General features: G+C 48.0%; 2 protein-coding genes across 5 annotated transcripts in view; both read left to right on the top strand.

Moving 5' to 3' along the window:
* Positions 1–2045: 2045 nt before the first annotated feature.
* QARS (glutaminyl-tRNA synthetase) lies at positions 2046–9295 on the top strand. 4 transcript variants are annotated; one of them, XM_008068150.1, is made up of 24 exons: positions 2046–2284; positions 2435–2582; positions 2938–3047; positions 3206–3281; positions 3504–3568; positions 4116–4169; positions 4312–4372; positions 4726–4797; positions 4921–5006; positions 5177–5263; positions 6030–6129; positions 6245–6323; positions 6405–6513; positions 6610–6740; positions 6848–6940; positions 7043–7180; positions 7262–7349; positions 7439–7582; positions 7710–7814; positions 8016–8108; positions 8228–8355; positions 8450–8516; positions 8589–8714; positions 9149–9295. In XM_008068150.1, the coding sequence occupies exons 1-24, from the start codon at positions 2114–2116 to the stop codon at positions 9197–9199; spliced, it is 2382 nt and encodes a 793-aa protein (XP_008066341.1). In that variant the 5' UTR covers positions 2046–2113; the 3' UTR covers positions 9200–9295. The 4 variants fall into 4 exon arrangements, with proteins under 4 accessions (XP_008066341.1, XP_021573302.1, XP_021573303.1 ...); XM_021717627.1 differs by having other exon boundaries at positions 3507–3568; XM_021717628.1 differs by having other exon boundaries at positions 2118–2284; positions 2435–2549.
* A 955-nt stretch (positions 9296–10250) lies between these two features.
* QRICH1 (glutamine rich 1) overlaps positions 10251–23506 on the top strand; it is a 58440-nt gene continuing 45184 nt past the window's right edge. Inside the window, exon 1 of the mRNA XM_021717630.1 lies at positions 10251–10658. The gene's annotated coding sequence lies outside the window, so the exon portion shown is untranslated. The remainder of the gene's footprint in view (positions 10659–23506) is intronic.

Genomic DNA, 23506 nt, shown 5'->3' on the forward strand with positions numbered 1-23506 from the left:
GCGTGGTAGCGCATGCCTGTAATTCCGGCCACTTGGAAGGCTGAGGCGGAAGGATCGCCGGAACCCAGCAGGTTGAGGCTGCGGTAGCCCTCAGCTTAAGTTGGAGCTGGGGGTGGTAGTGAGCTCCTGAAGAAAGCTAGCCCCATGACCAATGTTGGCTTTTTCTGGTTGGGACAAGGACCATGTGGGACCGATGGCTGTGGAGAAGGGTCTGAAGAACTGGGTGTGGGATCCTTCAGAAATGGAATTGCAGATCTGTGTGCTTGGGCTAGCAGCTGTGATACTTTTGGAGCACCTGCTACGCATGGGCTTTACTGTGTGCAGCCCCATGCTTGGGAGGCTGGCATCGTTAGCTGCATATGCTGGGTGCGCTGAACCGTGTTCTGTCTACCTCTTAACTGCAGCCCTGCTCTGTACCCTTCTGTGACATATACATGAGGTTGCTATGGCAACCAGCACTGTGGTCTCTACTACCTCTATGAGTCTGTAACATAGGCACTACATGGGCTTAGCTGCTGGGTCCTACCTCTCTCATTTTGCAACTGTGCCTTGCTGGCTGCTGCTTGGTTTTTCTGCTTGGTCATCTTTCTCTTGACTTTCTTGGAAGCAGTGCCAGGAACTCTTGCAGGCAGGCTAACTCCCAGATTGGGCCCATGCAATTTCACATTTCTGCTCTGTGCAAGTCATAGGGCTTCAGAAAACTGGCTAGCCATCCACTGGTACCTGGCACAACTACTTGTGGCATTCTTGGTGGTATTGGTAGCTTATGACATGGAGCCACAGGGTCCACAGTGTACCATGAGAAAACCAGGGAAGGGAGTGCAGGTACTGACCCCATTGAGGGGGCAGTTACCAGATCTGCAGGACTTGGTGATGGTGGAATGAATCCTGCAGGGAATAGTGGCAGTGGCAAGCACTGTGCAAGGCTTTGCACAGCAGCACCTTTGTGGAGGGCTGAGGACTTAACAGCTGCAGACTCAGGCACAGGGCTGGTGTGGCTGTGGTTCTAAGCTGCATCCCCTACTTAAATCCTACATCTGGCCTTCCTTGTGCAGTGCTCTCCAGGGCATTGGACCTGGATACTGATGCAGCATGTAGCCCTGGGAAGAATCTAGTATGTCGTTATTATGTGGGACTCAGATGTACAGACATGGGGCTTGGTCATTAGTGGGATACGGGCACAAAGGACACAAGATAGGGATACAGACTACTAATCAGGATCCTGCCCAGTCCCTGAGTGGTGACACTAAGACCTCCAAGAACCTGAGCTCCAATCCCAAATTTGGGCATTTCCACCATTTCAGTACTAGCAACTCATGTTCCACACCCTCCTTCACTCACACAGAGAACACTGCCTGTGTCCTGTTTTAGCCAGCAGTTCTGGAAGTACAGTGAGATTGTGGGGAGAGACCAAGCACAATAGCCGTAATCACGAACATCCATCTCAGCGTCCCACTCTGTCCCAAACCTAATAAAATATCCTATCAAAGGTCTGCAGAGGGATTTCAGAGTCTAACTTGCATGTGGCATTCCGTGATATTTGCATGCTCTGGCAAAGGGGGGTGTAAGCGTGGTACGAGATTTTAAACCAGATGATCACACAACTTCTGCAAGATCCCTCTTGGCCCAAATCTTTTCCTTCTCTCTCCTGGCCGGATATGTCCGAATGGGCACCTGAAAAGTACCGGACTTATGGGACCCCTCGATCGGCACAATCTCTGTGATTGTAACCCGGACCGGAAATTTCCTGGGCTTCATTTTGTTCAACTGTTTCCATGACAGTTCCAAAGCCTGGCGTCAAAAACGCGACAGGGACTCACATCTGCTCCCCGAGAACAGTTACCGTATTGAGATGGAGTTCCCAGGTCTGAAATAGAAAAGTCAAAGAGCAAAGGTCCACGCCCACGTCTTCCTCCAGTCGCGGTGCTCAACACCTTCCCTTCAGGTCCGCTGCCCCCAAGTGGTGGGAACGACAGAGACGGAACTAGAGCGCTTGGAAAGGACTCCGTCCCTTAAATGGCGTCGGTTACCCTGGCGAACCCCGCCCTCTCCCGAAAAGGAAGGATACCATTGGCTCTCCACAGGCTTCGCTCTCCTATTGGTCAGACGGCGAATGCCGACGTGCAAATTTAGTCCTAAATTTCTTTTAGTTTCCGGTGTTTCTGCAATGGCGGCTCTGGACTCGTTATCGCTCTTCACCGGCCTCGGCCTGAGCGAGCAGAAGGCCCGCGAGACGCTCAAGAACACAGCTCTGAGCGCGCAGCTGCGCGAGGCGGCGACCCAGGTGCGAGCCCCCCTGCCCGGGCCTGGACAGCCGACTGCGCCTCAACGCAGCGCGGGGCCGGGTCCTGATGCCGACCGACGCACCTTGTCCCGTTCTTTCTTACCTCTCTCACTGGGCGTGGGACTTCTTTCCTGACTTCTCTGACCCCAGGCGCAGCAGACTCTGGGCTCCACCATCGATAAGGCTACCGGGACCCTACTGTATGGCTTGGCCTCCCGACTCAGGGATTCCCGGCGTCTCTCCTTCCTTGTGAGCTACATAGCCAGTAAAAAGATCCACACTGAGCCCCAGCTGAGCGGTGAGATCCCTGCCTGTCCTGTCAATTCCACCTCCAATTTCTCCCTTCAGCCAAGACCCCTATCTGCCCTTTTTGCCAAGTCCCACTTTCTTTCTAGACACCTAGTTTTGCACAGGCACTGAAGGTATGGAGTGGGTGGCCTGTGGTGAGAGTGTCAGGGGAACTGTCAGGGTCTGGGGGGTGGGGCCCACCTTCAGAACACATTCTTCTTCTTTGTGTCCTCAAGGCTTTTCCAGGGTGGTTCCAGGGCTTAATCTCTCAGGAAGCCAAACTATACGTGAGGTTTCATGGGATTAGGGCCCTGCCTGTCCACTTCTTGGAGCTGAGATGCCACAAACTCATTCTTCTTTCTCAGCTGCCCTTGAGTATGTGCGGAGTCACCCCCTGGACCCTATCGACACTGTGGACTTTGAGCAGGAATGTGGTGTGGGTGTCATGGTGACCCCAGAGCAGATTGAGGAGGCTGTGAGTTTTTCCCTGGGCATCATCTGCCTCCCCAGTCCTGGCCATGGAAAGGAGTGGCACAGTTTCTCTACCCAGGAAGACCCAGAATGAGGGTGTGGGGGTCCCTAGAATGTCTCTGAAGGAAGCTTTCCTGAACCACATGGTTTGACTTTCTGCAGGTGGAGGCCACCATTAATAGGCATCGGCCTCAGCTCCTGGTGAAGCGTTACCGTTTCAACATGGGGCTGCTGATGGGTGAGCAGGGCCTGGGGCAGGGACTGTGTTGTTCTCTCTGATCATGCCTTTGCTTCTGAGCATGAGTAAGAGGGAGGTAGGGGAAGGAGCAGGAGCACCTTAAAAGTAATGTGGCAGGGCCCAGGCTCTGGTTTCTGTGGTCAGCCAGGACCTTTCCTTGGGAAGAAGGGTGGGGAGTACCTTCTTTTGCCTTCCTGCAGCTCTTCGTGCCTGTGTTTTTAGGAGAGGCTCGGACAGTGCTCAAGTGGGCAGATGGCAAAATGATTAAGAATGAAGTGGACATGCAGGTGGGTGTGCCTCCCTGAATTGAAGCTGGCAATGACCCTGGCATGGACAGGGCCTGGAATCCACGGAGGGATAAAACGAGGACTCTGTCCCTATTCTGATGGTAGGTAGTAGATCCCAGTGTGGAGGGGTAGCACCTGACAGGGTAGTGAAAGACTCGGGCCTCTGGGCTGTGCCTAATTTGGAGTAAGTTACTTTACTCTAAATATTAGTTTCCTCATCCCAAATAGGGGTGATTGGCCTTCATCTCAGGATGCTGGCATAGGATCACAAGAAGGTAATGATTGGGGTAGATTGCTGGTTTTGGTGCTGGGCTTCCAGTTCTTCTTTATAAAGGCAGCCCTTGTTACATGTGCCTAGTATGAACCCTCAGGAGGGAAAGAGCATTTTAGGCTAGCAGAACCACATGAGGAGAAATAGGCTAGGTAGGTTCTTCCAGTAGGTGCTGGTAGACAGGCCAGGAAACCCTCGGATAGATGGGTATGACCAGTCATGGGGCTTCTTGAAAGAGGACACTCCTGATCCTGCCTGACTCCAGTCTCTGCTCAGGTTCTTCACCTTCTGGGTCCCAAGATGGAGGCTGATCTGGAGAAGAAGCCCAAGGTGAGGCTGGGCATGGCCCTGTGTCCTTGGGGGTGAGGTGGAGTAGGGTGAGACTTCAGGCCGGGGAAGAGAATGTCTGATCCCAGTGATCCCAAGACCCCACCCAGTAGAAACTCTGATGCAGTTTTGGGTCTTCTCTCAGGTGGCAAAGGCTCAGCTGGAAGAAACAGATTGGAGGACAGCAAAGGATGTGATTGAGAATGGTGAGCGGCTTGAGGCTCCTATCATAGCATTCAGCTTCCTGATTTCTGGGCCTTCTGCCTGAAAGGTCTTTACTGCCCAGGCTCATCAGGCCCTTGGTTTACTCAATGCCCTACCTTCTGTCTCAAGACTGGCCTGGTGTTTTCTTTGTTCCTTTTGCCCAGAGACTGGCCTGAGAGGCCTCGGATATCTGGCTCTATATCTCTTGTCCCTGGAATTGGGAAAAGAAGGGCCTGCTCAATTCTGTTCTGGTTGTTGGATATGGGTAGTAATAATAATTACCACCCTGAGCTGGATATGCTAACTCTATCCAGAGGACATGAATTTATTTGTTTTTGTTTTCTTTTCCCCACAGGTGAAGCTGCTGGTCAGAGCCTGTCTCTGATGGAGCAGCTCCGGGGGGAGGCCCTCAAGTTTCATAAGCCTGGTGAGTGAGCATGTTGAAACCCTGGGGAGAGCTGGATCTTGGCAGTAATTCCTTTAGCTAGGTTCCTGGGATCAGAACGCTTGGGCTTCAGCCTGGTCCTCAGGTTTATTCTGGTTCTGGCAGGTGAGAATTACAAGACCCCAGGCTATGTGACTACACCACACACCATGGATCTATTGAAGCAGCACCTGGAAATCACTGGTGGGCAGGTATGTGAGATGTGGCTAGTGCCATTAAGCACTTGCCTGAGTGTCTGGACTGCCTTCATACTGCCCCATCTCACCCATTATCATAACTCCACCCTGTGGGGAAGCATTTGTCTCTTTAGGGTAGTCTGAGCTCTGACCTCATTCCTTTGCTCTCATCCCCTTTATCTCAGGTACGTACTCGATTCCCACCAGAACCCAATGGAATTCTGCACATTGGGCATGCGAAAGCCATCAATTTCAACTTTGGCTATGCAAAGGTGAGCATGCGTCTAGAGACCTGGCAAGCAAGATGACCATTTGCCGCTCTAATGACTGGATGCCAGGAGGGTGTCCCTGCCTTTCCTTTTGCTCCCAGTAATGTATCTAGGTAGGCAGAGGCCCTGGAAAGGTACCACACGTGTGACAGATACCTAGGACTCTAATAAGTGTATTGGGAAAAAAAATAAGTGTATTGGGAAAAAAAATTCTGAAGGAGTCAATGAGTTCAAATTTGGGGGAATTGCCAATGTAACCCCTCAGCTTGGGAATAGGCTATGCTGACTGTTCCAATTTGGTGTAAGAGATGCCTTTAATAGGGCATTTAAATAAGGAAGATGAGAGAAACTTTTTTTTTTTTTTAGTTGGAATCTCACTCTGTCGCCCAGGCTGGAGTGCAGTGGCATGCTCACGGCCACCACAATCTCAACCTGCCGGGCTCAGGCAATCATTTCACCTCAGCCTTCTAAGTAGCTGGAACCACAGGCATGCACCACCATGCCCAGTTAATTTTTTGATTTATTGTGGAGATGAGGTCTTGCCAAATTGCCCAGGCTGGTCTTGAATCCCTGGGCTCAGGCGGTCCTCTTTTCTCTGCCTCCCAAAGTGCTAGGATTATAGGCATGAGCCACCTTGCCTGGCAAGAGAAACTCTTGAAAGCATTTTTAATTCTGACATGGGAGACTGCTGAGAATGTCCTGCTTTGATGAGCAGCACTGTGGGGCTGATGGATTATGTGGTAGCTCACAGATGCTGTGACTTTCCTAGGCCAACAATGGTATCTGTTTTCTGCGCTTTGATGACACCAACCCTGAGAAGGAGGAAGCAAAGTTCTTCACTGCTATCTGTGATATGGTGGCCTGGCTGGGTATGAACTGGGCAAGGTCTGGGCAGGGATGGTGGTTAGTGGGCCTCTCCATAGGCCATGGCCTGCCATTGGGTGTTTCTGGCTGACTGCTCATACTTATCTCATTCTGTCCCAGGTTACACACCTTACAAGGTGACATATGCCTCTGACTATTTTGACCAGCTATATGTTTGGGCTGTGGAGCTCATCCACAGGTGAGATCTGGACCATGATATAGAGCCAGGCAGGCTGACCAGGTCACAGCCTTGCTGGGCTCTCAAAAACCTTCCTCACAGGGGTAAGGCTTATGTTTGCCACCAGCGAGGAGAAGAGCTCAAAGGCCATAACTCTCTGCCCTCGCCCTGGAGGGACCGTCCCATGGAGGAGTCACTTCTGCTGTTTGAGGTGAGGTCCTGGAGAAGCATCTGGTTGGGTGGGCCAAGGTGCTGAGAATGAGGTGCCCTTGTGCTTAGAGGCAGCCTGAGCCCTTGTTCCCCTCAGGCAATGCGCAAGGGCAAGTTTTCAGAGGGTGAGGCCACACTACGGATGAAGTTGGTGATGGAGGATGGCAAGATGGATCCTGTGGCCTATCGAGTCAAGTATACACCACACCACCGCACGGGGGACAGATGGTGGGTGTGTGCTTTGGGTGGGATGATGGGGCTCTGGAGCAGGGCCATGGGCCATGGGGTAGGACAGCATGGGGCTAGATGGTAGAGCCATTGCTTATGCCCCACAGGTGCATCTACCCCACCTACGACTACACACACTGCCTTTGTGACTCCATCGAGCACATCACTCACTCACTCTGCACCAAGGAATTCCAGGCCAGGTGAGGGAGCTGGGCCTATGAGATGGTAGGGCCAACGACCCTTCCTATGGTCTCTCCCTGGGTCTAGAACTGGCCAATCCTAACTCTACTTTCCCACCCCAGACGCTCTTCCTACTTCTGGCTGTGCAATGTGCTGGATGTCTATTGTCCTGTGCAGTGGGAATATGGCCGCCTCAACCTGCACTATGCTGTTGTCTCTAAGAGAAAGATCCTCCAGCTTGTAGCAGCTGGTGCTGTGCGGTAGGTGTGGATATTTGGCTCATCAAAGGTGGTACTAGTGACGTGCTGCCAGAGGCCTTCCCACTACCTTCTCATCAACAGGGACTGGGATGACCCACGGCTCTTTACACTCACGGCACTGCGTCGTCGGGGCTTCCCGCCTGAGGCCGTCAACAACTTCTGTGCCCGGGTATAGCCCAGTAGCCTGGGTGAGCAGATGGAGACTAAGTGTAGCAGTTTATAATTGTGACTGTGACTGATGCTGGACTTTCCTGCCAGGTGGGGGTGACAGTGGCACAGACCACAATGGAGCCACATCTTCTAGAAGCCTGTGTGCGTGATGTGCTGAATGACACAGCCCCACGAGCCATGGCTGTGCTGGAGTCACTGCGGGTCATCATCACCAACTTTCCTGATGCCAAGGTGGGCCTGCCTCAACATATTTGTGTGTATGGTTGGGGGGGGTGGTAGGTGGGGGTATACTTGAACTGGCCCTGGGCATGAGGGTCTTAGTGCCTGGTGTGACTCAGATACCTGTCTCTTGCTCTAGTCCTTGGACATCCAAGTGCCCAACTTCCCAGCTGATGAGACCAAGGGCTCCCATACAGTTCCCTTTGCACCCACTGTCTTCATTGAGAGGACTGACTTCAAGGAGGTGAATGTGGGGGGAGGGTAGAGGGTCCTGTTGCTGCTGAGTCTGTTCCTGGGATTCTTTCTGCTCCTTATCCTCTCTGTCAGTCCATCTATTTTCTGCTTCAGATGAACCAACCCCTGCCAGACATGGGATGGGGGAGAAGCCTCTCATACTTGTTTGACCCTTGCAGCCTCTTGTGTTTATCCCACTTCCTATCTCTAGGAGCCAGAGCCAGGCTTTAAGCGCCTGGCTTGGGGCCAGCCTGTAGGCCTGAGGCATACAGGCTACATCATTGAACTGCAGCGGGTTGTCAAGGTAAGAGCCAGCTGCAGCCTTCCTACTGCAGTGCCTGCTGAGACTAGGATTTAAGTGCAGCTTGTAGTCCTGATAGTGGTTCCCAGGTCTAATAACTGCCCCCTTCCCTTGATTTCTAGGGCCCCAGTGGCTGTGTAGAAAGTCTGGAGGTGACCTGCAGACATCCAGATGCTGGAGAGAAGCCCAAAGCCTTTATTCACTGGGTATCACAGCCTCTGATATGTGAGATTCGCCTCTATGAGCGACTGTGAGTGAACAGGGCTGGAGTTGTGGCAGGTATAAGATGAGTTTTGCCTGCGGTGCCTGACCAACTAGGGGTCTGACCTTCATTCTGGCTGCAGATTCCAGCACAAGAACCCTGAAGATCCTGCTGAGGTGCCTGGTGGATTCTTAAGTGACCTGAACCCGGTAGGCTCTTGGGGTTTAGAGTGAGGGTTGTAGGGCTCCCTGGCTGGATGGCTGACAGTTCCCTGCCTACAGGCATCACTACAAGTAGTGGAGACAGCATTAGTGGACTGCTCTGTGATCCTGGCAAAACCTTTTGACAAATTCCAGTTTGAGCGCCTTGGGTACTTCTCTGTGGATCCAGATAGCCGTCAGGGACAGGTACTTGACTTTACTCACCTGCCCCTTTTTGAAACAGTGACAGTGGCTGCCATTCCAAGTGCTCTGCCTACATTGCCTCACCCCATAAGGGAGGTGGCATTCATGTTCTACTGATGAGGAAACTGACTCTGAGGTTAAATTCATGAATAACATTTTGTGTGAACTCTGCCTTTTTATTCCTCAAAGTAGGGGGGGCAATCATAGGGATTGTTATAATCTGTATGAAATTGTGGCCTAGAGCCATCCAATCCTTTATTCAAAGTCAAGAGTTAGGGACCTGGGTGGGATTAGTTATGAGGATCTAGGTCTCCTAACTCTTGGTCCCTCAGCTCCTCTGAGATGAGGAAGGAATTGGGGAATGTGTCTACAGTGAAACCTACCCAGGATTCTTGGTCTGGTTACGGGTTGGTGGTCATTTTCCTTCTGCCCTCTAGCTTGTCTTCAACCGAACTGTCACACTGAAGGAAGACCCAGGAAAGGTGTGAGCTGGAAGCACTGTGGACCTACCTCATCCTCCTGGAGGCTGGGGATACCCTCACCACCCCAAACTCCATGTCAATAAAGAACAGCTAAATTCTTCTGGAGTCTGTGTGTTATCTCTCTGCCCTTCTAGCATCTGAGTGCCCCGTGTCATGCTTTGTGTGTGTAGGGGATGTGCCTTGTATACCTTTTTGTCTGTTAGAATGGGCTTCCCCAGAACAGATGGCACTGACAACTTTGAAACTACTGGCACACTTTGTGCTCAAGGGTTGCGACCTGGGTGGGATTAATCTTTGCACCTACTCTGAGGGATTGGAGGGATGGTTAGGAGCCCTGTGCCAGAGGGACCTAGAAGGTGTGCCCACTTGCGTGGGGATGAAGAGATGCCTGGTACCCAGTATGATCATTCAGCATGTAATTATTGAGTGCCTACTGTGTGCTGAATACAGTGAGATAAGGCATACATGCTGTGATAGCCTTCCAAGTTCACCGTGGGGGAGAGGTCTGCCTGGTGACTAAGCACTGTGGGGGAGAGGTCTGCTGGGGACCTCCGTGAGACTAAAAAAAGTTCCTGACCCAGCCTGGGCTTCAGAAAAGACTGTTCTCAGGAAGTGACCTCTGAGGGGGATCCCCAAAGACCTTGGAGAGTTTGCCAGGTTGGGAGAAGCAAATGCAGAAGCCTGGAGTCAGAAGGTGTCTAAAACAGGCTGGCTGCCCTCTAGGGTAGTGGGGTTTGCGTGTGCCTGCACCTTTAATGCCTTCCACATTTTCCCTGTATACAAACACCAGGCTACCCGAGGCCCGCTTTAAGGTGGACCTGACTGCGCAAGGCTCAACTCAGATGGCAGCAGATGGCGGGGGGTCCCAGACGCTGATTCCTCTAGGAGGTGAGCGACCCAGGGGCTTTCCTGGCGGGGCACGGTAGGGGACGCCAGGTTCACGTCAGAGGTTTGTGGGGGCCACCTTAAGCGAGAGGCCGAGCTGGGTCGGGCCCCGCCCAGCGTAGGGGTGCCCAACCAAAGGAGGCTCAGGCAAGCGGAGGAAGGTGGGTCCAGGGAGCTAGCTTCGCGCCCCAGTCAGCCGTAGTTCCACTACTAGGCCGAGCCCCAGCTCTGGCTCCGCCCCGCACGGAGGGGCGTCCTTGGGCGGGGCGGTCCGTCCCACTCTCTGGGCTCCACGCCTAGGTCTAGCAGCCCGAGGCGCGGCCTCCCTCCCCGGCTGAAGCGTTCACTTTAAGTCTGGCCGGGAGGCAACCCCAGATATCGCGGGATCTACCGCTCCGAGTCTCGCGAGAGAAACATTCGGCACCCATTGGCTGTAAGGGTTGAATGTAAGATGGCGCCCAGGGAGCTGTGAGGAGAAAATCCTGTCGGTCTTAGAGCGACGACAGAAGAACCGGGGTCCCGGGCGGTGCGGCGGGGCCGGCGGGTAGAGCGGAGGCGTCGGCGGCGGTGACGTCGCCGGGTGAGGGCTCTGGTGGGAGCAGGAATTCGCTGAGGCTGTGGGTCTGGGACAGAGGCCCCACTCCACACAACGGCGGGTGGGGGCGGGCGGGCCGCTACCGCTAGGCCCAGGAGACCTCGGGGCGGCTCCGGAGTCTAGAACGTCCCCGGGCTCGCGGGCTCCCGCCCCGTGGGTGGGGGAGGGGCGGGCCAGGGATTTGGGTGGGCGCGGCGCGCGAGTGCCCGCTAGTGCGGGCGCGCGGCCGAACCTGTTTCTACTCGCGGGCGCGCGCGCGCTGTGCGGCCTCTCGATGCGCGTGCCCGCCGACGTGCGCGTTCCCTGCCCGGATATCTGGGCTTTTGGAGCTACGGCTCATGGGCAAGAGTGGATTTCCGGGGCGCGCGCCCGCCACGACCCCCAGTTTTGGGGCGCGCGCCCTGCTGGTGGGTGGCGGTGTCGTCTCGAGGGTTCGCAGGACGTCTCTGCTGAGCTGAGGGCCGGCGGCTAGCTGTGCTGTGAAGGTTGCGGCTTGGACCCTTCCAGCTGTGGTGACGTCCCTGGGCATCCGTGGCCTATGCCTGGGGAGAAAACAAGCGGCTTTGCTGTCTAGCTGTCTGGTTCGTTCCTCTGCGAGGCGGGCGAGATGGCCTGTTCTCTTCGAAAAATGCAGTTACTCAAGGCCCAAATGCGGGGTGGGTGCTCTAGGAGGGTGCGTTCCAGCTTCGGAAGCTGGGCCCGGTTGGCCCGACGGGGCAGTGAGTCCCCTTGGGTTTCCTCACCTTATTCTGGTGCTTCGTGCCGGGGAGGGAAGGTTAACATTAGAAGGCCCTTCAGTAGTGCCTGCTTTCGTCTCGTAGAAACTAATACTTCCATAAGCGTAATTCATACACGTCACCCCTGTGCGCTTCTCTGTGCGCTCCTTAGGGGATTCTCCTAGGTGAACAATATGAAACTCTCCGAGCTCTAAAATGCCGCTTTAAATCCTTAAACGCAGCCTTTTCTTCTGCGTGGGTGGGAGGAGCTTACTTTAGTGTATTATAAGGAGGACCTGCTGTTGCCTCAGCCAAAAAGTTGCTTAGAACAAAATTGAACAACCTGAGAATCAGTACTTTGCCTTTTTAATAGATTCCAGAATTCTCTAGCAGAAATTCCTGAAATCTGTTCTTGTGTCACTGTAAAAGTCACTTTTGGTTTAAGATTTCAATCCTTTTCACCTTTTTTTTTCAGCCCAGCACTGTGTTCTGGTGTCAAGGGAATTCTAGGTTTGTTCTAAAGAAATACGCACCTCTTTTTTATAAGACAAAACATCTGCTAGTTTATTTTTTATTGTCTTGCTTCATTAAGCTTAAGGAAAAGGAAGCTAAAGAGAAAATCAACAATAAAATTTGATAATAATGGGGGTAGTTATTTCTAACATACTGTAGTTTTTAAAGAACAAAGCTAAAAGTTAAAAAGAGGCTGAGGATGGAAGGAACCTTTTTATTCTATCTTCTTCAGAATATTAGAAGTCTTAAGAACTCAGGACAAGCAGCAGAAATACATGCAACATGGTGACTGGTGAGTTAAAATCGTTCATATGCTGGAAGTGTGTGTGCAGTTTTTTCCTGGTAATATTGACACATTACAAATCCTGTCAATTATTCTGGATGCTGTCTGCCAGAAACTGTTAGAGGCTGTAAAATTGAAGATGTGGAGAACTGCATCTTTGAATCCAGCCACAGTTTGCTGCTTGGACAGTTTTCTCCTCTTAAAATGTAAGTCAGTGGAACTTGCAGATTTTACCTTGGTAAGGCGTCAGCTTTTCAAGGGACTTAAATGGTTCAAAGAAAAGCAGTCGAGTTTATCTAGGATGCACCTATAATTTTGATACATCTTTTAGGCCTGCTTGATCTGGTTTATCTTTGTTTCTAACTATTATAAAGTTAGAGATCTTTTGAAATCGTGTTTATAAATAATGTCTCCATAAATTTATCAACTAAGATTTACCTACTAGGTGTCTTGCTTCTCCTGCTCTGTGATGAATTATTTATGTAACTCTCCCTTAACCTGTGCATTTCCTCATCCCCTTTCCAGCTTATGTTACCCTTTCAAATAAACGATCAAATGGTGTTTGAACTTTTTTGGTAATTTTTGGTAATAATTCTCTAATTTTTTTAAAAATAATTTTGAATTGTTCCAGGAAAGTAACTTGTCAGGGTTTCTGGGTGTTGCTGTCCTTCTTTATGGCAGCTTCAGAATCTAGGATGTCTTTCTTTAAGCTTGCATGCTTTCTTTTAATTTAATCAGTTGTGATTTGTACTTGATGTGCCATGCTTCTTTCTTGTCTGTTTTGTATTTACTTATTTGGCTGCTTTTTAAATGGCCACCTTTTATTTGTGAGGGTCTTTTATTTTTGAATTGACCTCAGAATAAGGTGTTACATAAATACCTGTTTCTGTTACTTTGTTGCCCTGCATTTTGTTCCAGATGTTTTAAGTTTTTCCCAGACTCACTTCAACTGCTTCCTTCATCTTTTGTTCCCTCTAATTATGATGTTGGATTGTGATTTCTGTTACTAAACTGAAGTGGTTGCATGAAGAAATGATAGATTAAATTCTTGCTTTGCTGAAAGGCAGTTAGATTTCATTCTTTAGACTTGGGCAAAATGTAGATAGAATTGGTGGACTGTGCCAGAAAACTGACTTTTTTTAAAGTTTGTGAAATATCTGTCTATATAAATTTAGGTGATCTGTATACAATTTACTGAAAGTTAGAAAATGAACCCTGGTATGACTACTACTTCTTCAAGAAATAAAAGAGTGCCAGTATTCCTGAACCCTTTGTGGGTTCCTTCCTGGTCACAGCTTCTCAAACCTTAGAGACAGTTATTATTCTGACTTCTGTGATAATCTCATTCTTATCACATTTTTTGTTTACGTTTGCCACCTTTGTATTCCTCAACAACATAGTTGAGTTTTGTTTGAATTTAATATAAATGGAGTCATGTTGTATTGATTGTGTCTTTTTTTAGCATTGTTTCTGAAATTTGTCTACATTGTATATAGTTGTTCATTCTCACTTCTATATAGTATTCTGTTATATGAATATACCAAGATATATTTATCCATTCCAATATTGATAGGTCTCATTCATTTTTTGGCTATTAACAATGTTGCTGTGAACATTGTTGTATAAGTATCCCTATACAGATGTGTGCGTCATGTACACCAGGGGGTAGGCTTGCTGGGCTTTATGCAGTAGATATTTTCAATTTTACTAGGTAAGGCATCTTGTTATGCCAACTCTCAATCCATCAGTATGTGATAGAAATAACAATTTTAAGTTCCTGGTTGGAAGTGTGTTGTCCAGAAATAGCACCATGGTAAAAATACCCCTAAACCAGGGTCTCCTCTATAAAGGTATGGGGTGGATGAATGGCCCAATGGGATAATTTCTGTCACAGACTCTGTGGTGGGCTAGGTGTCTTTAATAATAGAGATACAGGCCTGGTGAGGTGATTCACACCTGTAATTCCAGCACTTTGGAAGGCCGAGGTGAGAGAATTGCTTGAGCCTAGGAGTTTGAGACCACTCTGGGCAAAATAGCAAGATTTCATCTCTTAAAAAAAAGGCCCAGCATGTTGGCTCAGGCCTGTAATCCCAGCACTTGGGGAGGCCAAGGTGAGAGGATTGCCTGAGCCCACGGGCTTGAGAACTAACGTGGGCAACTTGGCAAGACCTCATCCCTACAATTAAGATTTTTAAAAAATTATCCAGGCGTGGTAGCACATGCCTGTAGTTCCGGATACTTGGAAGACTGAGGTGAAAGGGTTGCCTACACCCAACAGGTCAACACTGGGGTGGCCATGAGCGTTCCACTGTACTCTAGCCAGGGTGACAGAGTGAGACTCCAACCCAAAAAAAGAAAAAAAGCTGGTCGGGCTCGGTGGCTCAGCCTATAATCCCAGCACTTTGGGAGGCCGAGGCCAGTGGATTGCCTGAGCCTACGGGTTCAAAACCAACCTGGGCAACTTGGCGAGACCTTGTCTCTACAATAAATTGAAAAAATTAGCAGGGTATGGTAGCGCTTGCCTATCATTCCAGCTACTTGGAAGGCTGAGGCAGAAGGATTGCCAGAGTGCAGCAGGTCGACACTAGGGTGGCCGTGAGTGTGCCACTGCACTTCAGCCTGGGCGATGGAGTGAGACTCCAACTCCAAAAAAAAAACAGGCTTGGTGGTCGGCTCTTGTAGTCCCAGCTACTCAGGAAGCTAAGGTGGAGGTCGAGCTTCTGGTGAGCTGTGAGCATGCCACTGCACTTCAGCCTGGGGGTAACAGAGTGAGACTCTGACTAAAAGAAAAATAAAAAGAAGAATAGAAATACAGTGCTGAGGTCGGTGGCTCATGCCTGTAATCCCAGCACTTTGGGAGGCTGAGACAGGAAGATTGATTGAGTCCAGGAGTTTGAGTCCAGCCTAGGCAACATAGCGAGACCTCATGGCTACAAAAAATAAAAAAATTAACTGGATGTGGTGGCATGTGCTTGTAATTCCAGCTACTCAGGAGACTGAGGCAGCAGGATCACCTGAGCTCAGGAGGTTGCGGTTACTGTGAGCCGTGATCCTGCCACCGTACTCCAGCCTGGGCAACAGAGTGAGAACCTGACTCAAAAAAAGAATAGAAATATGTCTTCCACAGAGTCTCACTCTGTCGTCCAGGCTGGAGTGTAGTGGCACGCTCAAAGCCACTGCATCTCCCACCAGCTGGGCTCAGGTGATCCTTCCACCACAGCCTTCCAAGTAACTGGAACTACAAGCATGTGCCTCCACACCTGACTAATGTTTCTTTATTTATTGTAGAGATGAGATCTTGCCAAGTTGCCCAGGCTGATCACAGAATCCTTGGGCACAGGCAATCCTTGCCTCCACCTTCCAGAGTGTTGGAATTACAGGTATGAGCCACTGCACCTGACTGAAACGACTCCCTGTATTAACACTCTGCACTAGGAGACATCTTGTGAATCACCTACCAGCAACTCAATTGTACTTTTTTTTTTTTTTTTTTTTACAAAATAGTGAAAAGCGAATCAGTTCCTATTAAATAGCATGGTGTTGGAACCAGTTATTTTATTGTAATGATATCTGCCTTATAATGGAATTTGTGACACTAAGGAACTTGTTTATGACCAAAAAAACCAAGAATTTATATCTTATATTTTTCTAATGTGTGGTAATATGAAACAGTCACAGACATGCATTGCAGGTTCATTGATACATGTGCAATAGTAATTTGTTTGACGTCTTCCACTTGGTATTTCTCTATCCCAGCAGACAATGTCGTCTCATTTTCTTTCTCCTACATTAATAATATGTAATATTTTGTTCAGTCTGTGCACCACTACGAAAGCACTTCACACATTCTACGTAATGCCAACTGATTTTTTAAAATGTGTATCTCAGTATATATTCCGTCTCTTTATTTTTTTGTGCAATTTGAACGCAAAACTTCAAGGAAATATCCTTTTTTTTTTGTTTTCTGTTTTTTTTTAGTTGACGTCTCACTCTGTTGCCCAGGCTTGGAGTGCAGTGGCATAGTTATGGCCACTGCAGCCTCAACCTACTGGGCTTAGACGATCCTTTTGCCTCAGTCTTCCAAATGGCTGGGACCCCAGGTGCGTGTGCCACGCCCATCTAAATTTTTTAATTATTGTAGAGATGAAGTCTTGCCAAGTTGCCCAAGCTGGTCTCTAGCACCTGGTGTCAGGCAATCCTGTCTCATCTACCTCCCAAAGTGCTGGGATTACAGGCCTGAGCCACCACACCTGATGGGAAACATACATTTAAAAAAATTTTGCACTGGCATAAGTTTGTCCTATGTAAGCAGCAGTAATCTCTTTATGTCCCCTGAGAGGGGACATTCAAGCGGTTTGCTAAATTTATGATGTCCCCTCAGGAGTGACATTGAGTGCAAAGGGTTTATTAGTTTAATTAGGACAAATATGACTGTCACTCCTTGAAATGAAAATTGATTTTTTTTCATGTGAATGTGTTCCTCAAACCAGACTTAGCTATATGGAGCCTTTGCTAGAGTAGATGTGAACCTTGAAGGATTCATAGCCCAAGAAAGAGATAGGACTCTGAGGCAGCTCAGACTAACTTCTCTTAGACCATGACATATTCAAGACCCACTTGGCAGCAGAGCCTTAACAGAGAGCCCAGAAGAAGTATCAGAGATAAGAGACCTAAGAAGGGATGATTCCGGTGAGTATAGCACTTAGATCTTCCCTTAGTAACTGAATGGGAAAAAGAAAGAAATTGGCAAACAGACCTATGGACATGGGATGGATTGTTGTTTTGACCTTTGTGCATGGTACCATCTTGTGTCCTAGTGTAAAAATAATAAAAACAATAACTCCTGTACTGAGATACTACTCTCTGTCAGGTACTGTGCTCAACATCAGTAATAGGAAGTGCCAGTAATCAATTTGGGCATATTAGTGAAAAAAAATCTCTCCTACCCCCCCAGCACTTAAACTTAAATCTTCAGAGTGTTTTATTTTTCGATAATTATTATTTTCTGATTCCCAGGAATTGGGAGTACTCACATATACCTACAGCTTAATGTTTTCCTGAATATTTTAATTAACTTTTTTTTTTTGAGTTGGAGTCTTTCTCTGTCGCCCAGGCTGAAGTGCAGTGGCATGCTCATGGCCATTGTAACTTTGACTTGCTGGGCCCAGGCGATCCTTCTGCCTCAACTTTCCAAGTAGCTGGAACTATAGGAGCAGGCCACTATGCCCAGCTAATTTGTTGATTTCTTGTAGAGATGAGGTCTCACCAAGTTGCCCAGGCTGGTCTCGAACCCCCGGGCTCAAGCAATCTTCTTGCCTTGGCCTCCCAAAGAGCTAGGATTACTGACTTGAGCCACCACGCCTGGCCTTTAATTTCTTTACTGCTCCTCATCAAGTCTTTCACTTGGAGCTAACTAAGCATCTTTTGTCTCTTGGAGTTGTGGAAGATAGTTTCTCTTTATTATAAAGGCTCAGCTTTTGTGCTTAGTGAGCAGCATATTGAAGTTAATTATTCAGTCTTTATTATTACGCAAGTTTTTGGTGCTTTATGGTTTAGTTTGTCTTTAAGAATCAGCTATTGAGGGAAAACCATACTATGATTAACCAGAATTATTTGTGTGCCTATTGTTACTTCAGTATAACCACTGTGCAGAAAAATATGATTTTTTTAAATTATTTAAAATTATTTTTTTAGTACAGCTTGTGGAAAATACAGGAGAGTATTAAATAGGAGGAAATTGGGCCGGGCTCCATGGCTCAGCCTGTACTCCCAGCACTTGGGGAGGCTGAGGTGAGTGGATTGTCTGAGCCTGCGGGTTAGAGACCCACCTGGGCAACATGGTGAGACCTCATCTCTACAATAAATCAAAAAATTAGCCGGGTGTGGTAGCACGCTCCTGTAGTTCCAGCTACTTGGAAGGCTGAGGCAGAAGGATCGCCGGAGCCCAGCAGGTCGAGGCTGCGGTGGCCGGGAGCGGCCATTACACTCCAGTCTGGGCGACAGAGTGAGACTCCAACTCAGAAAAATAAATAAATAAATAAATAAAATAAAAATAAATAGGAAGAAATGGAAATCCTCTGATTCCATCATCCAGGCATAGCTACTGTTCTGATGCATTTTGGACATTTTTTTCCAGTATATAATTAAACATTCTGGGATATATACTTGGAGTTGTGATGGCTGCCTTTGTACATATTTTTTTGTGTTAAATATTTTTTTAAAGACCCAAACTTCATGTGGGGTGTAAGGCAAGGAATCCTCCATGTGTTAACATGCTTTTTAAAGCTACTGTGGGCCAGGCACAGTGGCTTATTCCTGTAATCCCAGTACCTTGTGAGGCTGAGTGAGGAAGATTGCTTGAGGCCAAGAGTTTGAGACTAGCCTGGGCAAGTTAATGAAACCCAGTCTCGACAGAAAATTTAAAAAAAATTAGCTGGGCATGGTGTTACATTCCTGTAGTCTCAGCCGAGGCAAGAGGATTTCTTGAGCCTACGAGGTCCAGGCTGCAATGAGCTGTGATTGTGCTACAGCACTCCAGTCTTGGTGACAGATACCTTGTCCTTAAAGAAAATAAATGAAAAATAAAATTGCTGTATTATAAGAACATCAGTGGAATCACACACAAAGACGTGGTGGCTCACACCTATAATCTCAGCACTTTGGGAGGCAGAGGTGAGAGGATTGCCTGAGCCCACGGGTTCAAGACCAACCTGGGCAACACGGTGAGACCTCATCTCTACAGTAAATAAAAAGGTTAGCTGGGCATGGTCACCCAGCTGATTTTTAAAAATTTTTTGTAGTAATGAAGTCTTGCCATATTACCCAGGCTGGTATCCAACCCATGGGCTCAGGCAATCCTCTTGCCTCCTCCTCTCAAAGTGCAGGATTACAGGCATGAGCCACTGTGTCCTGCTTTTTTTTTTTTTTTTTTAAAGAAAGCCTAAAGAATTAATTTTGATGCTTTATAGCAGATTCTTTTCTTTTCTTTTCTTTTCTTTTGAGTTGGAGTCTCACTCTGTCATCCAGACTAGAGTGCAGTGACCGCTCCCAGCTACCACAGCTACTGGAGCCTGCTGGGCTCCAGCGATCCTGCCGCCTCAGCCTTCCAAGTAGCTGGAACTAAGGCGCGCGCTACCACACCTGGCTCATTTTTGCTTTATTGTAGAGATGAGGTCTCACCAAGTTGCCCAGGTGGGTCTCGAACCCGCGGACTCAGGCAATCCACTCACCTCAGCCTCCCAAAGCGCGGGATTACAGGCTGAGCCACCGAGCCTGGCTGGCAGATACTTTTCAAAGTTTTGTTCCATTCTTTCTTAGAGCTAACTATCCAGCTTATTCGCCTTTTGTTTAAGAAACAAATTTATATTTGGAATAGAGTTTCTTGTAGTAACTTCTCTTTTTTTTCGAGTCAGGGTCTCACTGTATCACCTAGATTGGAGTGCAGTAGCATGATCATGGTTCACCACAGCCTTGAGTTCATGGGCTCAAGTGTTCCTCCAACCTCTTCCTCCCAGGTAGCTAGGACTGCAGGAGTGTGCTACCATGCTTAGCTAATTTTTTTATTTTTTGAAGAGATGAGTTCTTACTGTGTTGCTCAGGCGGTTGTTGTTCAACTGTGTTGAACACCTGGCCTCAAGCGATCCTCTTGCCTCCACCTCTTGAAGTGCCAGGATAACAGGTATGAGCCACTGTGTTGTTTTTTTGTTTTGTTTTGTTTTTTGTGAGTCATTCTGTCTCCCACGCTGGGGTGGCCAATCATGGTTCACCATAACCTCGTCCTTCTGGACTCAGGCGATTCTTCCATCTCAGCCTCCTGAGTAGCCGAAACCATAGGCACGCACTACTACCATGCCTGACTAATTTTTTTATTTCCTTGTAGAGACAGGGTCTCACAAAAATCCTCCCACCTTGGCTTTCCAAAGTGCTGGGATTACAGGCGTGAGTCACCACACCTGGCCTGACCTTTACTTTTCATTTTATACCTTCTTGTACTATCCAAATGGTTTTTCCCAGTAAATGGATGCATTGCTTTTATATCCCTGCCCCCTTCCAAAAAGAAATCTCCAAAATAAAGTAAATGAAAGGTAGTGGAATCCTCTATTGAATAATGAAGAAAGAAAAATTGTTTCTAGAAAGAAAAATTGGTGAAATTCTCCTTCATACTTAGCATAAGACTTAGGCCTGGTGCGGTGGCTAATGCCTATCTGGGCAACTTGGTGAGAACTTATCTCTATAATAAAATTAAAAATAGTAGCCAGGTATGGTGGCACGTGCCTGTAATTCCCGCTACTTGGAAGGCTGAGGCAGAAGAGGTCACCTGAGTCCAGCAGGTCAAGGCTGTCGTGGGGATGAGCGTGCCACTGCACTCCAGCCTGGGAGACAGTGAGACTCCAACTCATAAAACAAACAAAAAAACATAAGACTTGAGCTGCCCTCCTGAACTTCTGAATCTTGAAAGATTGAAGAGAAATAAGGTCACTAGGAGGATCCTAGGGACTGGCTTTATTGAGCAATACTCATATGGGGGTTTTCCAGTTTTGTAAACTTAATTTGCAGTGTTTCTTTTATTGGTAGAAATCACATTTATCTTCTCCTAAATTTGAGACTGTTGTCCTTTTTTTTTTTTTTTTGATTCGAAATCTCACTGTGTCACCCAGACTAGAGTGCAGTAACGTACTCACAGCCACCCCAGCATCAACCTGCTGGGCTCTGGTGATCCTTCCGCCTTAGCCTTCCAAGTAACTGGAATTACAGGCATGCGCCATCATGCCTGGCTAATTTTTCTTTTTATTGTAGAGATGAGGTCTCGCCAAGTTGTCCAGGCTGGTCTCGAACCTGTGGATTTAGGCAATCCACTCGCCTCGACCTCCCAAAGTGCTAGGATTACAGACTGAGCCACTGAGCCCGGCCACTCTTGTACTTTTTTTAAACAGCTTTGACATAGTGACCATGATTCTAGCACAGGGAATTTTGAAAATTCAAGCAGTCTCAGTATTATGTGAATGCAGCTCATAATTGAAGAAAACACATTTTAAACTGGGCTCGGTGGCTCAGCCTGTAATCCCGTGCCTTTGGGAGGCTGAGGTGAGTGGATTGCCTGAGCCGCGGGTTTGAGACCCGTCTGGGCAACTTGGCGAGACCTCATCTCTACAATAAATCAAAAATTAGCCGGGCGTGGTAGAGCACACCAGTAGTTCCTTCCAGCTACTTGGAAGGCTGAGGCGGAAGGATCGCCGGAGCCCAGCAGGTCGAGGCTGTGGTGACTGGGAGCGGCCACTGCACTCCAGTCTGGGCAACTGAGTGAGTGAGACTCCAACTCAAAAAAAAAAAAAAGAAAATATATTTTAGGAAATATGCTCCAAGTGACCTCTACTGTTCTTTTATAGTGAAAATGAAAAATTGAAATATATACCAGCATAGTATAGAACTTGTTAATGGCTGCTCATAACATTTTTCCTTTGTATCCTTTGGAGCAGAAGGGTATATGTGTTTATATATTGGACTCACATGTTGTAAACTTTGTAATGTTATTGGATCTTTATTATAAGATATGCCATCTTAAGGAAATTCCAACTGTGACACCCTTGTTCACGTAGGGAAGCTTTGCAAATGTGGCAAGTGACTGCTCCTCGGTCACCCATATCAAGTATCCTGCTCTGGATCTGTAACGAAGGATAGTGTGCTTGGCCTTGATACTTTCCTTATATGCGCCATGGACATATGATGGATAATTTAATTTTTATTTATTTTTTTAGAGATGAGTTAGAGTCACTGTGTTGCCCAGGTGACCCTGACCTTCTGGGTTCAAGTGATCCTCCCGCCTCAGCCTCCTGAGCAGGTTGGATGCAGTATGCCCAACTGATAACTTAATTTTGGTGTCTCATACTAGACCTTCTAATTTTGTACTCTAAGAGAAGATAACTGAAAGTCCTTGCAACAGGGAGAAAAGGAGAGGTGGTCAAAGGGTCAAAACTGGTCAGAAGGGTTAAAGCTTTCGTGACCAGCCTGGGCAACTAGATAAGACCTCGTCTCTACAATATATCAAAAAATTAGGCCAGGCGCATAGTTCCGTCTACTTTGTAATCCCAGCTCTTTGGGAGGCCGAAGTGAGGGCATAGCCTGAGCCCACGGGTTCGAGAACAGCCTGGGCAACTTGGTGAGACCTCATCTCTATAATAAATAAAAAAAAATAGGGCGTGTTAATGTGTGCCTGTAGTTCTGGCTACTTGGAAGGCTGAGGCGTAAGGGTCACCTGAGCCCAGCAAGTCGACTCGGTTGGCTGTGAGTGTGCCACTGCACTCCAGCCTGGGCAACAGAGTGAGACCTGGACTCAAAAAAAAAAGGTGGTCAAAAGAGGTGTGGGAGAGGCAAAAGAGTGTTACGTTTCAGAAGACAGGAGGCCATCAGTCCTGGCTTCATCTTGTATCCCCCTGACCTGCACTGTCTGTCTTCTGTGTTGTGCTTGATGAGGTTTCCTGAAAAGTGGAATTTCTCCTGAGGATAGTGGCTTAGAAATTTTGATGTTAGATGGGTTAAAGTATGTGTGTTGTTCTTTATGGAGATATACAGTCACAATGTATCACTTGCATCATTATAAGAGATTAATTGCTGTATCTTTTCTGTCTAAAAGCACCTGAGTATAATTTGTACATTAAACAGTGCCCCACAGAAATAATGCCAGGTGGTAAATTAATAGTAGGACCAAATTTTTTCTCTGGCTTCACTCTTGCCTTGAATATGTAGGTTTGTTTGTTTGTTTTTTCCCAAGGTGTATATTAACAATTTACTAAGGAAAAGTACTTTTATCTTTTGTGTACCAGATTGAACAGTTTATGGTTGTAACAATTTATGCCTGTAAGTTACAGAAACAAATAGTCACGGTTCTTACTGTTTCACTGTGAATTCCAAATGCAACAGATAACACACTAAGCACCTATCACTTGTGAGCAGTTCAGAGAGGAAAAGGACATAGTCTTGTCTGCCAGGAGAGCCAAGTGGAAGAAAGGAGATGGTTACCCACCTACCTTCTTTTTTTTTTTTTTTTTGAGTTGGAGTCTCACTCTGTCACCCAGACTGGAGTGCAGTGGCCACTCCCAGCCACCGCAGCCTCGACCTGCTGGGCTCTGGCGATCCTTCCCCCTCAGCCTTCCAAGTAGCTGGAACTACAGGTGCGTGCTACCACGCCCGGCTCATTTTGATTTATTATAAAATGAGGTCTCACCAAGTTGCCCAGGCGGGTCTCGAACCCGCGGGCTCGGGCAATCCACTCACCTCAGCCTCCCAAAGGCGCGGGATTGCAGGCTGAGCCACCGAGCCCGGCT

Source organism: Carlito syrichta, unplaced genomic scaffold (assembly GCF_000164805.1).
Source record: "Carlito syrichta isolate Samal-C Ts95f unplaced genomic scaffold, Tarsius_syrichta-2.0.1 Scaffold309885, whole genome shotgun sequence".
NCBI classification, from domain to species: domain Eukaryota; kingdom Metazoa; phylum Chordata; class Mammalia; order Primates; family Tarsiidae; genus Carlito; species Carlito syrichta.